At 33.1% G+C, this 12,474-nt stretch overlaps 4 protein-coding genes and 1 long non-coding RNA gene across 9 annotated transcripts; 2 read left to right on the top strand and 3 right to left on the bottom strand.

Moving 5' to 3' along the window:
- The first annotated feature begins 1,321 nt into the window (after positions 1-1,321).
- Positions 1,322-8,166, top strand: LOC126922264 (uncharacterized). 4 transcript variants are annotated; one of them, XM_050734721.1, is made up of 3 exons: positions 1,322-1,461; positions 6,623-7,034; positions 7,231-8,166. In XM_050734721.1, the coding sequence occupies exons 1-3, from the start codon at positions 1,422-1,424 to the stop codon at positions 7,739-7,741; spliced, it is 963 nt and encodes a 320-aa protein (XP_050590678.1). In that variant the 5' UTR covers positions 1,322-1,421; the 3' UTR covers positions 7,742-8,166. The 4 variants fall into 4 exon arrangements, with proteins under 4 accessions (XP_050590678.1, XP_050590679.1, XP_050590680.1 ...); XM_050734722.1 differs by lacking the exon at positions 1,322-1,461 and adding an exon at positions 1,482-1,626; XM_050734723.1 differs by lacking the exon at positions 1,322-1,461 and adding an exon at positions 6,084-6,152.
- Positions 2,487-6,102, bottom strand: LOC126922300 (neuroparsin-A-like). Of its 2 annotated transcripts, none has more exons than XM_050734789.1 (4): positions 5,989-6,102; positions 4,127-4,193; positions 3,767-3,905; positions 2,487-3,669 (listed from the first exon to the last, which is right to left on the bottom strand). In XM_050734789.1, the coding sequence occupies exons 2-4, from the start codon at positions 4,177-4,179 to the stop codon at positions 3,493-3,495; spliced, it is 369 nt and encodes a 122-aa protein (XP_050590746.1). In that variant the 5' UTR covers positions 4,180-4,193; positions 5,989-6,102; the 3' UTR covers positions 2,487-3,492. The 2 variants fall into 2 exon arrangements, with proteins under 2 accessions (XP_050590746.1, XP_050590747.1); XM_050734790.1 differs by lacking the exon at positions 5,989-6,102 and adding an exon at positions 5,922-5,944.
- Positions 7,108-9,336, bottom strand: LOC126922292 (39S ribosomal protein L40, mitochondrial). Its single transcript, XM_050734780.1, has 5 exons — positions 9,188-9,336; positions 9,031-9,114; positions 8,797-8,964; positions 8,504-8,705; positions 7,108-8,385 (listed from the first exon to the last, which is right to left on the bottom strand). The coding sequence occupies exons 1-5, from the start codon at positions 9,223-9,225 to the stop codon at positions 8,266-8,268; spliced, it is 612 nt and encodes a 203-aa protein (XP_050590737.1). The 5' UTR covers positions 9,226-9,336; the 3' UTR covers positions 7,108-8,265.
- A 314-nt stretch (positions 9,337-9,650) lies between these two features.
- LOC126922238 (cytoplasmic tRNA 2-thiolation protein 2) lies at positions 9,651-11,609 on the top strand. The gene is made up of 3 exons (XM_050734673.1): positions 9,651-9,798; positions 9,896-10,209; positions 10,329-11,609. The coding sequence occupies exons 1-3, from the start codon at positions 9,737-9,739 to the stop codon at positions 11,429-11,431; spliced, it is 1,479 nt and encodes a 492-aa protein (XP_050590630.1). The 5' UTR covers positions 9,651-9,736; the 3' UTR covers positions 11,432-11,609.
- On the bottom strand, positions 11,376-12,262 carry LOC126922313 (uncharacterized). Its single transcript, XR_007712700.1, has 2 exons — positions 11,936-12,262; positions 11,376-11,791 (listed from the first exon to the last, which is right to left on the bottom strand). It is a non-coding gene; the product is annotated as an uncharacterized LOC126922313 (long non-coding RNA).
- Between the last annotated feature and the right edge of the window lie 212 nt (positions 12,263-12,474).

The following is a 12,474-nucleotide window of genomic DNA, read 5'->3' on the forward strand; positions in this document are numbered from 1 at the left end:
ATCGCCGACTCGTGAAACAACAAATGGGCTTATCGAAAGCGATAATTTGCTTCTAGATGTATGTACCGATTCTATCAACCATCGAGATATCGATTAGATCGTAGAAAACGCGGAAGAAGAAAGAGCAAATAAGAAATAAGAATGAATTACATATACAGATATACTGTATCGAAAGAAAATCATATTGTTAACTCGATTTCGTGAAAATAAACAGTTTCGATATAAAACAATTTGGAAAGCACGACCGATATTGGAATCACAATGTTAATCCAGAAGTTTCAGTTTCTTATCATTAATGCGATCCTTAATGGAAACTAAAACAATCAAAAGTAGACAATTAGATATAAATCATTTCTACAGGTACTTTTTCTGCGCACATTAGTGTATCTATTTACTACAAGAGAGAGAGAGAGAGAGAGAGAGAGAGAGAGAGAGAGAGAAGAAGAAGAAGAAGAAACGTACACTACACGCTGTACTACTATACGTACGTCGTATACTGTATGCTGTTTAAGTCGAGACTCAGGAGTCAATTAATGTAAAACAAGGCACATGCGCAAATACGAGTTCGCTAAAAGAGCGTGGGATTCTGCAGCAATTCGCTACATGCTTATAGTCCTGATCGGGAATTTGCGTCTGAACGATTTCGTTCTATTTCAAAAGAGACGTCGCTGTACGTTGCCACGTACTATGCCTTACATCAAAAATCTGTTTGATGCGAATTTCGACTAAGTTAATATGCATATCGTACCACAGGAAACATATATTAAAATTGTGCACGCGGATCTTCTAAAGATAACTACCAAAGAATAGAATAGAACGGATGGACATGTTAATCGATTGGTGGATTAAAAAGTAGAGGATGTGACAGAAGACTGCAATTGAAATCTAAGCGGATTGAAAGTTTGTTAAAATAATATCTCGGTTACGTTCTTGTATTTTCTTAACCTTTACACTCCTTCTATCTTCGTGGTTCCTCGTATTTCTTTTGTGAAAAGCAAAACCATCACTTTTACAGTTTTATTTCATCGTATATTCCTGCTTGCTCTTAGAGGAAATTCCTGTACAGGAATTATAATAATAATAATAATAATAATAATTGAAAATAATACTTGAAATTATGCGTTCTTTCTTGTTTCCTCCTATTTCTTTGTATATCTGTTTTCTTGCGCAAATCTGTAATAAATATAGAAATGATTACACAATGGAAATAAGCGAATCAGTATATTATAAAAGGTTCTTTTCCCAATTTAAGACATTGCCGAATCTATTGAGATACGACGATAGCCCTACCTGTTCCATTATCGTATTTATGTTTGGATACGTACTATCGAGATGGAAACAAGAGTGAGTGGTACGTAGCGAATGTGGATCCATAAGTATCAAGGAACAATCGAAATAGCATCAGCGATGTTGTATGAACGATGTTGGCAACGACATTGACGCTATATAGTATTTTACGAGGTATGAAAATATTTGATCAGCTGCTAGTTACCGTTTAACCGTTTAACAGTAATGTTTTAATTCACACGAATATCCTCGATAGTGAGATATCGTTGGTAATATCGACAGTGACAGCACTGCATTTTCTGGTACTTGATACTTGTACCGCCTATGCCAATCTCGAAGGTACGCAAAAATAAACTGGTTTTACATACGCGTTTACTGCTTTTGCGATAAAACTGCTTGGATGTGGACTTGGAAAATTCTTGTCGCGCCGTTTTTGCACATCGTTTTTTACACGTGTGATATGTTTCGCGTTATTAACACGTCGAATGTCACGCTAGTTTTACAGGGATTGCCCGTGGCGCCACGGTGAATTTTTTATTATGCGGTACATATAATGTTGAAACATTACCTACAAGAGATATGTTGTGGTGTATAATCATCATTAATGAATTTATCTGACTGAGGTTACCGGTGACCCCCGTGGCGCTAAAGTGCGATTTCGTGCGATTCACTTATTTTTTACGATTACCAAGTATCTCATATTGTTTTTCCGCGTTGCTAAATAATTGTCTACGTTGGTACGTTCCGGGACCTACCGTAAACCATAAATCACTCCTCGGTCATACTTATTCGGACTCGCAATAATCCTAAAGAACCATTATTGAAGTTTAGCATTTATTACTTTACCTTAAAACCCGTTAATTGCCTTCGAACATCTTTCAAATCGAAACTTTCCTTAGGGTTATTGTTCGTTAAGATAAAAACGGAAAAGGCGGGTTTTTCCATGTTCGACAGCCATTGTTGAGGGGCGCAGATAATAAATCTACGTTTTACGTATAAGTAAACTAACCGAGATAAATCATTACGTTTGCACGGTCAAGCAGACTATTCTTTTTCTCTTCCAATTGGTAAATCAGCGGCAGAGGGGAAAGAAACGATGAGAAATAGTAGGAAACGTTAATAAGACGTGACGAGATGGATAAAAAGTCGGGAAAGTACTAGGAAATTAAACGTTACATACCAAGTATTTATCAACGAGATTGAATGATCTGTTTCATTTTTATTTACGAAATGTAAGATACGCGGTAATGATACATTGTCGAGACAATTATTATTTTTGACACAGCGTCTGATATAAAAATATTTTGTTCAAAATCAAAGTGTTTTATCGTTCGTAATATCTTAACGTTCTTGAGTGTTTCAACGGTACCCATATGGCATATAAATTTATTAATAAAATATATTTATGAAAAGTAAAAACGAATGCATCTAATACTATATCTTTCTTCCTTTCCTCCTTCTTCTTTCACAATCCGCAAAATTGAAAATATAGTACCTACTTAAGAGTATCTTCTTAATTGTCAGGGATAATGTACAATGTATATAACGTACACGTATTGACCTACAGACCAACTTAACTTGCAGTTTCAAGGTATTTGAATCGTTATTTTTTTTTTTTTTTTTTTTTTTTTTACGCGTGATATATAACAATAATCGGACAATAATAATAACCAGACTAGAGAAAAACGAAGAAAAGAAAGCAAAGCGAATAACGTTACAGTAATCTTGCTTTCGATATTTCACTCCTTATTCTCTTCAATTCTATTTCTCCTACGTATTTCCTCTCTCTCTTTCTCTCGTTCGCATCTCCTTCACCTTTCATTTTACACCACCGTAATGAGTTCATTTCTCCTTTTCATTTTCATCCTTTGCTGACTGCACATAAGATATACATATGTAGATGCAAATAATCATCGCGTTTATCGCTTTCAATTATCGTTGAAATTAGATTTGTCCAATTGAATTCGAACTGTCGCTAAAGACCAATCATAGTTATCGTTATAGTGGTTTATCATTCGACGCGCGTGTTCAAGGGTAAATGAAATATTGGCAAAGAATAACCATCGTGCGTTTAACTTAATGTTAACCGGCACCTGGTTAGGTCGCCGTACGTTTACAGAATTAGAAATATTTCAGGTGTTCGCTTCGATAGGTAAGTGTAAGTGACCGTCCGATTCACGATAAATGATCATCGATCATATCGATTTACATGATAGCAGGCCGCCTCACAGGTACGTTAAAATCACGCCAACAGGGATCTTTAATTTTGGAACATTTTAACTTCTCTGAACTACAACCGAAGCATTGGTTACATATACAGCTCATGCCTTCGGCGCAAATACCAAGCCGTTCTCCTCGTCCTCCGCAAGGTTCATCGGGTCCCTGGAAAAGAGAGCACGGTTCTTATCGTAACTAATAGTTCAACCGTTTCTGTTAAACGCTTCAGATTTATCGACAAACTGCCGATTCGAACACTTGCCTTTGCACATTGCGGAACCCCGCAAGCATTCGATATTACAACACCATATTCGCATTTGTGGCAAAAGTCGCCGCATCCTGTGCAAAGGGCCATCTCTTGTTTTTGTCTTACCGAAGGATAACCGGAACATTTATCGTACCTGGTCGAATCAAGCGTTCTATTATTACGTATAACGATATTATGCATCGAACGTATTATAATTCGCACGGTAATAATTTGAGTCGTAAAACGAGTCAAGTAAATTAAACGATAACGTAAATTATTCGAAACGATATGTTTTCGTGTTTTCTGAATAAATTAAAAAGAGAAAAAAAGAAATCAGTTCTGATACTAGAGAATCGTAGATTTGAAGTTTCTTACAGAAGAACGATGGCAAGCAGCACGGCTATGCGGATAGTTTGCGCGGCAAGCATCTCGCCTCGTAGATCTGAAACAAAATTTAAACAAAATTCGATTAACGTTGCTGAAGTAGAATCGATCAAAACGTTTACATAACGATCGGGGACAAAATCGATGCTTTGAAACTGATTTAAAGAATAAAATTTATAAATCGTATAAAGCACGTATGCATTTGAAAGAGCATCTAAACGTTTAGAAACGAGGGAACTTTTGCCAAATTTAGTTTTGAACTTTATCTCTTCTCGTTATTATCTGTCCGCTTGGAACGTTATTATCGATCTATCGTTAATAAAAACGAGGTAACAGAAAATCCAATTTTTACACCGTAACTTTTGTTAAGTTTCTGCTTGTACGAGATTAGCGTAAAATACTTGATTTTTACAATATCGTTTCATTAAATCATTAAATATCTATAATCGACTGATTTAAGAAACAATTTCAAAGTACCTTACCAAGATGAACCTACGATCCATACACACGTATAATGGTAAAACAAACTTTGTCCTTTCCCTTTTTTCTCTTACGCGTCGCGAAAAGAAAGATGAATGATCGAATTGCTGATAATGAAAACAGCCGAAGCAACTTTGCTTTGTCGGAATTTTCCTTTCGTTTCGTTAAATCAACCGCTTGAAATACCAAAACTCAATCGTTCAACTTTTGAATCGAACAAAACTTTACGAGATAATACTTCGATGAAGATTATCCGGAGAAAGAGTCGTGCGAGCACCCATACGGACTTTAACGATACGTGGACAAATCCATCTGCAACTATACTTAACATGATGTTCGTTTTTCTTACAAAGTACTTCGTTCGCCACCATTTTAAGTTCAAACCACTTCGTTTGCTACTCGCACCTGTCAAACGCTTTATACATAAGAGATAAGCACATGGTAGAGCTTGAACATTGAACAAATGACTTCTATTAAATAAACATTAACTTTGTCAGTTTTTGATAACAAAGTGGAAAAATCAATAATTAATATAGAAATTACGTAGTTATTAACAAGGAGAAATAAAAAAGATAGAAAATTATTTCGATGTACATGCGTATACCCACCAATAATTCGATGTGCCGTCTTTTTAATTAAATATTAAACGATAATTTGTTGTTTTCGCAGATCTTATAAAATACGTGTGAATATATATAAAATATCGTTCGAAGGCCGACTAATTGGAAAATAAAGCTTCGCAATTATTCGAACGGGATTTTTCAAACGTTTCTTTAGCGTGATTCGTCGAATTACTGCCCCCTTATTCTACGTAAACTAATTAACTTTAAATTAACTTTAAACAAGTTAATGTTTTAGTTTGTCTATGTTTAGTTTGTTTAATTTTAGTTTAATTTAGGTTTCAACAACAGTTTTATAACAAAAGTTATTTATAAGTTAAAAATTAATTACGAACACGTAATATTCGTCTGAAATTCGGTTTCGTCAAATTTATTAAAGATGTAACAGAAATTTCTTTACGCTTGCGATTGCCTTCGGACATAGTTGTTTCGTTTAATACCTCGTCGTACCGCTATTCTGGCTTTTCCCTTTTCCTAGCTCGCTCTCGTTTACGCGCTTTTTTCCTTCCTTCTGTTCCACTGTTTTCTTTCCTTTCCTTTTTTTTTTCCTATTAAATATGATTATAATTTGCCACCGATATGACAGAAAAAATAAAATAAAAGAAAACTACACGGGAATAACATATGCAACGACGAACGGGTGATCGTTAGGAAAAGCATACAGCGCGCTTACAATTAATGCTGACCCTAAGATATTCTTCCAAATGTTTCTAGTTGCGTAAGATTAAATAACAATGACGATTCTCTCTTTACCAGAATAAGAAAATGTGATCACGTGAAGAGACGAATATGCGAAGACGGAAAGACGTTGAATGTGCCATTGAAGTCAAGTGCGCTTTGTTTTATAGGGACCCGAAGAAAGGGCAAGAAAAGGAAGGGGGGAAAGAAGGCACACAGACGTTCGTTTAGCAGTCGATGTATGATGTATCTATTATCGTTTCGTCCCAAGGGATGATCTAAATTGTCAAACGAAATCCTTGCCTCTCGTCCTAATTACCCACCGTGTCGTGAATACCCTTCTAGACACGTCTTCCCCTATTTGCAAAGATTCCCTTGACGAACATATCTATTAATATGTAAATTTCTTGGCCTCAGCCTTATGAAAAACAAAGCCGGTCATTCACTGACACGTTATTTGCACTTGTCACGCTACGCTAATAAACCAATTACCGAATAGTCAATCAGAATTTGACATTTTATCGACACAAAATGTTTATTATGAAATGCCCGTACCTGAACACTAGGAGATTAAACGTTATGTTGTTCAGTTGGAATTTCAATGTTTATGGACAAACGAGAGCGAAACTAACGATAAATAATCAACGAAAGATTTTTTTTTTTTGAATTACGTATGTAATAATAACACGATTACTTTCTTTGCATAAAGGTATCGCTATGATGATCTGGCAGCGGTTAAACGCATTCCTGGCACGATTATACGATCCGATCGATCGAATAGAGAACCTTTTCCTTAAGATGAAGAATATCTCTATGATGACGAATCAAATAATATTCCTAATGCTGGCTGATCGTATTTTTATAAGAGAACCGAAAATGACGTGTCTTTACACATTGATGTTTTACAACGTTGTTACTTATAGCATTAGCTATATTAAGGAATTGATCGAAAAGGAAGATTGGTCGCTCTATGTGACTCTCACAGAAAGATCGAAAATTAAACATTTAGCTATGTCCGCTACCAAAATAGTGTTCGAATGGACCAAAGCTGTCACCTTTATCGTAACATTAACATTCATGCTTCTTGTCTTTGGCTTGGAGCAAGGTCTTGAGCATTACAAGTGAGTAACGCTTACTATATCGTATAGTAATGGAAGGAAAAACGTAGGGAAAAAAGGAAAATGATAGAACGCATTAAGAATTAAGATTATATTAATTCGATGAAACTATACATACTGTGTGCGCGTGTGTGTCGCGCGCACGTGTGTATATAAATATTTATGTATATATATATGTATATATGTATTGCTATTGTAGACCATCGATGAATTACACTATGATAACGTGGATCTATTATTTGGCAACGGAAAAAGTCTTCGTTGAGATGTTTCCGCCAATCTTGAAGTTTCTTCGTTTCGACACTTTTGAAAATCTTGAAGAGCTTTACGCTCCAGTGATATTGAAATCATTTACCATTAGCGTTTCTGCGTTTCTTATTATAATACTTTTGCCACTAGCATCCTACAAACTTTTATTCATCGCTACTTATACGAACATTTATTTAAGATTGAAAGATCTATTACAAATATCCGGCCCTGCGTTAAGTCTTGAACGTGAAATATTAAATCGTTATAGAAAAGCAACGCCTAAGGAAATTAAACAATTCGATGATGTGTGCCCTGTTTGCCTTTGCGATATGGTCAGTGCGAGAATAACACCTTGTTACCACCTTTTTCATGCAAGTTGTTTACGTCGGTGTCTCAAGACCAACAATACCTGTCCCATGTGCAAAAGAGAATTAACATTTGGATCGGTATCAACTCAGTAGTAAACGTAACCGTCATAAATGTTACCGTCATGATTCTATCGATAAAATCGACAAATTCCGTATAACAATTCCACTCTGATTAAATACCTCGTCCACTCGACCGATTAACTTTTGATAATATTGGATATTTATATTACAAATTATTGACAAATCCTCTAAACCGCTTGATATTCGTATAAATTAAATATTGATAAAAAGCAAAGTTATTACATTCATGTCCGTTTATAAACATCGATAAAACAGATATAACTCGTCGTATAATTGTACATAAAATAATAAATGATCTAATGTATTAACAGGATTGCAAATTTATATTCTATTTGAATTACAAATTGATTTTTCTGTCAGATGTATTATTTCGTTTGTCAACTGATAAATCGAAAATAATAAAAACAACGAAAATTAACGAGAATTATATTCTCATATCGCAGTTGTTTGAAACAACCTTACTTTCCTTGCGCTCTACGATCCTTTATCCGAAATATTTCTCATTACGATCCAACGATTTCCACTATTTTATATAGCTATTCCCCTACATATTTAACCGTGGTTTCTATATATTCTCCATCAGGACTGTCAAAATCTTCTATCGGTGGAGTATATACCGGTCCTGTTGCGCTATATGGCATGAACGAATCATCAAACTGAAACAGAATGTGTTTCAAAATTTATTCTGTATCTCTACCGTGTTTTATTAGATGGCAAAATATAAACGTACAATATTTAATTTATTTTCTAATATAATATATATCATATACTTACTTCAACTGCTTTTTTGTAAAGTTGCTTCGAGACAGCTTTTAATTCTTTCAATGCTATTTCTTGCGATACCATGATAGATTTCATAACTTGTAAATCGTTCAACCATTGTTCTTGTTTGTATCTGGACCATTCCCTCTCTAATAATTTTCTCCTTTCCATTTCTTCTTCTGATAATGATACTGGCAAATGACAAGCTCTATTCCTAAGAAACATTTGTTTTCGAATAAGTACTACGTTAAGAAGAAAAATTTGTTTCCTATATATAACATATTCTATCATTATATAAAGCGTACTCCTTTTGCAATAGCTGAGGTAATATATCAATTTCAAAGATTGGTTTTAGATGGTTTGCATGTCTTTCTAACTGACGGATTTTTTTCTGTAGTTTCTTCTTCTTTCTTTCTTCTCTAGCTCTAAGGATACTAGGATCGAGTCTTTTCTTCTTTTTAAGTGGTTCTCCTCTGAAATAAATGTAATATGATAATAAATTTGTTTATTCAAAAGAAAAGAAATTTAAAAATACCTACAAGAGAATTTCAGTCGCTCGAAATTGTAATGGATGTATATATATGGAGATATTGCGCGAATTGCTAACCGAATGCAAAGAGGACCTGCGTTGGTAAATCTTTATGAATAAAATGAATAAAAATATACAAAAATAATTGTTCACTCAACAATGAATACCTAAAAACGGCATTTGCCAAATTTAATACACCAATCATTTTAATACACTATAATTATTTCGAGCTTTAGTCTGTGTCAATCTGTGCTTTCTTATCTTAAATTACTTTGTGACACCACGTACATAACCTCTTAAACGCTTGCGATTCTCATACAGGCTAAAATGAGATATGTAACTGTTATAAAATCATAAATTTAAACAGTTGTTGAAAAAATGACACGCGTTATTATGAATAAATCAATAATGACAATAAATAACGACTAATAATATCGTCTTAACAACGATGGTAACTCTGTCCAAGCATACATACGAACGAGATAATAAACATACATGTAAGTATCTACATAGCTGTATGTAATCAATTACTACATCATGAAACAAAATTGATAGAAATTTCTCCAGATTTTCTTTATTATTAATATGTACACAGTATTTATGAATGCTGAACACTCGAAAAAGTTATATTATTCGGAAGGAACTAAAAATTAGAGTTTTTGTTCAAAACCGTAATTAGAATTACATAATTACTACAGTTCACGAAAAACCATAAAATGTGCACGTTAAATGAGTCTGAATACGATACTTTTGAAGTAAAAGAAATAGCGGAAAACACGTAAGTATTATGCTATATGTGAATTTCATATAATTTTATGCAAATATTTCTTTATTTCATAATTTTTTTATTGATATGATCTTTATCTTTTTTACAGAAACACTTCCTTCCCTATTAATACCACAGAAATGCATAATGCTACGCCTTTTTGTAAAAAGTGTGGTAGTCAAGAGGTCCAAGTCTTTTCTAAGAACAGGAATGAATACTGTAAAGTATGTTTTTTAAATATATTAAGACATAAATTTAGAGCAACGTTAAGTAAATCCAAGTCTATACGGCCGAATGACTCAATACTTGTTGCTCATTCAGGGAAAGCAAATTCAACTGCGCTTTTACATCTTATTATGGTTGACACGAATGAATCAATTTCCAAAAAGTTGCAACCATCGTTTAATGTTCTTTATATAGATGGTATGTATTCCTACTATTTCAAATACTCTACTATTCTGTTACTAGATTTGAAAAAGAAAAAGAAGACCAAGTATATGCTTTTTATTTTATATTTTATATCCTTTATTCTATGTATACAGATGGTATGGTGAAAGGACGCTCGATCGAGGAAAGAAAATCTATTCGAAATGCATTAGCTAATGAAGCTAAGAGTTTGCAATTGACTACGTACATTTTACCTTTGTCAAAATGTACAAGCGATAGTATTTCTAAAGAAATGCAACTAGTAAATGATCCATCAATGAGCATAACAAGTGATGAGGATACAATAATACAAGAAATGTTTGATAATTTGGAAAATGACACAGCCAGAGATGAATTATTACAGCAATTAAGACGTAAATTACTTACATTCGCAGCTGGTAAACTTAATTGTAATAAAATTTTCATTGCCGATATATCTTTTGATCTTGCGATAAAAGTTCTTGGCGATGTATCGACTGGAAGAGGTTCCCAATTGCCTTTTAACGTTGGCTTCTCTGACACAAGACACACGAATGTAACATTACTTCGACCACTCAGAGATTTTACACAAAATGACATAACTAACTATTTGGACTGTTACAATCTACATCCAATTGTTAGTTCTGACAAATATAATTTCTCTTTCCCTATATCTATACGAAATGTCACAAGAGATTTTGTCCATAAATTGGATTCTGAATTTTATGGCACTGTATCCACGATATATCGTACCAGCGAAAAATTAGCTACAAAGATAGAGCAATGTAATAATGAGAACAATGATACAAAGGTGGATGCTAATATTAAAAAGGATAATAACATCTGTATACTTTGTGAATTAACTTTAGACTCGTGTTATTTACCAAAAGAACAACTATCGGTTGTACAAGCGAAATTGTTTTCTAAATTAGTTTCTACAATTACCGATACCTCATTAAGTGAGACTATGAATTCGTTAAATATTTGTGAACAATCAGATAATGAGCAAATTGAAAGCTTAAATGCTTTAAGACAAAAAAAATGTCAGTGTCAAAGTGACATTCATAAGTCTTTTCTGACACAATCGACAATTGAAAAGTATCTATGCTATGGTTGTAGACTAATTTTCTTAAATTCAAAACAAGTGGATAATATTTTGCCTAATTTTATTTTTGATGCAGTCCAAAAAAGATTACAAGTTGCATGTTTACGAGAAGAGATAAGAGATTTTTTATTGTAATTGGTGGATAAAAGAATATTTATTTATATTAAGAAATACTTTACATACTAGATAGAGGAACACAATTAAACACATTTTACTTTTAAACATTCTTAACAGAGTAACTTTTGTAACAGAGATATTTCGAATAACTGTTAACTTTATGGAAATGATATAATAAAATACAATATTTATCATATTTTGTATTTCTTATAGCTTCCTGATATCTCAAATTTTATAAAATTTATTTTCCTGTCCGCATTTCATACGGATCCGCACGTCGCCGGCATCAGTAAGAAATATTCTTTCCTTGCATAGTATCTTTTCACTCTTTACCGATATAAACATTTGCATGATGATGGAGACTGCTTGGCCTATCGACTGGAGAATACATCCAATTAATAAATAATTAATGTATATGTATATATGTAAATGAATGAAACTAAAATAATTATAATAATTTTTATAAACATTATAACAGTAACAATAAGCTATAGTGCAATATACGAATAAAGGATGAATCACGAAGCGTGATCAGCCTGGATTATTTTATTGTTAGTGGGCTGATCGAAAATTTTGTCTCATATAATATGGTTCAAAGAGAACTTTAACAAAAGTTATTTATAATATATGCACATGTATAATGGAAAATAATCTTGATTGTTGGATAAGTTAATTTCATCTCATTATTATAACTTATAATAGATGGCGATAGTAGCAAAATTATCTGGCTGTATTGGCTCGTTACCCTATTACACAACAAAGTATTCGAGGAAGTAACTATTGAATTATTTGGAAGTGCAACGACTTATTTGAGTAGAATTTATTTATTATATACGCATATTTTATTGGGTAATATATTATCTTATCTATAGCACGTACTTATATCATAATATAAAAACAAATAAGATAAAAAAGAAGCAATACAGAGGTTATATTAATAAAAGTGCAAAGTATCTATTTCAATGTTGTAGTCAACTCAGTTATTTTCTGTTTGTAATCCCGTAATAAAATATTAATAATGGTATTTAATAATTTATATTATTGTAATTTTAGAACCATGG

This window comes from Bombus affinis, chromosome 11 (genome assembly GCF_024516045.1).
Source record: "Bombus affinis isolate iyBomAffi1 chromosome 11, iyBomAffi1.2, whole genome shotgun sequence".
Taxonomy (NCBI): domain Eukaryota; kingdom Metazoa; phylum Arthropoda; class Insecta; order Hymenoptera; family Apidae; genus Bombus; species Bombus affinis.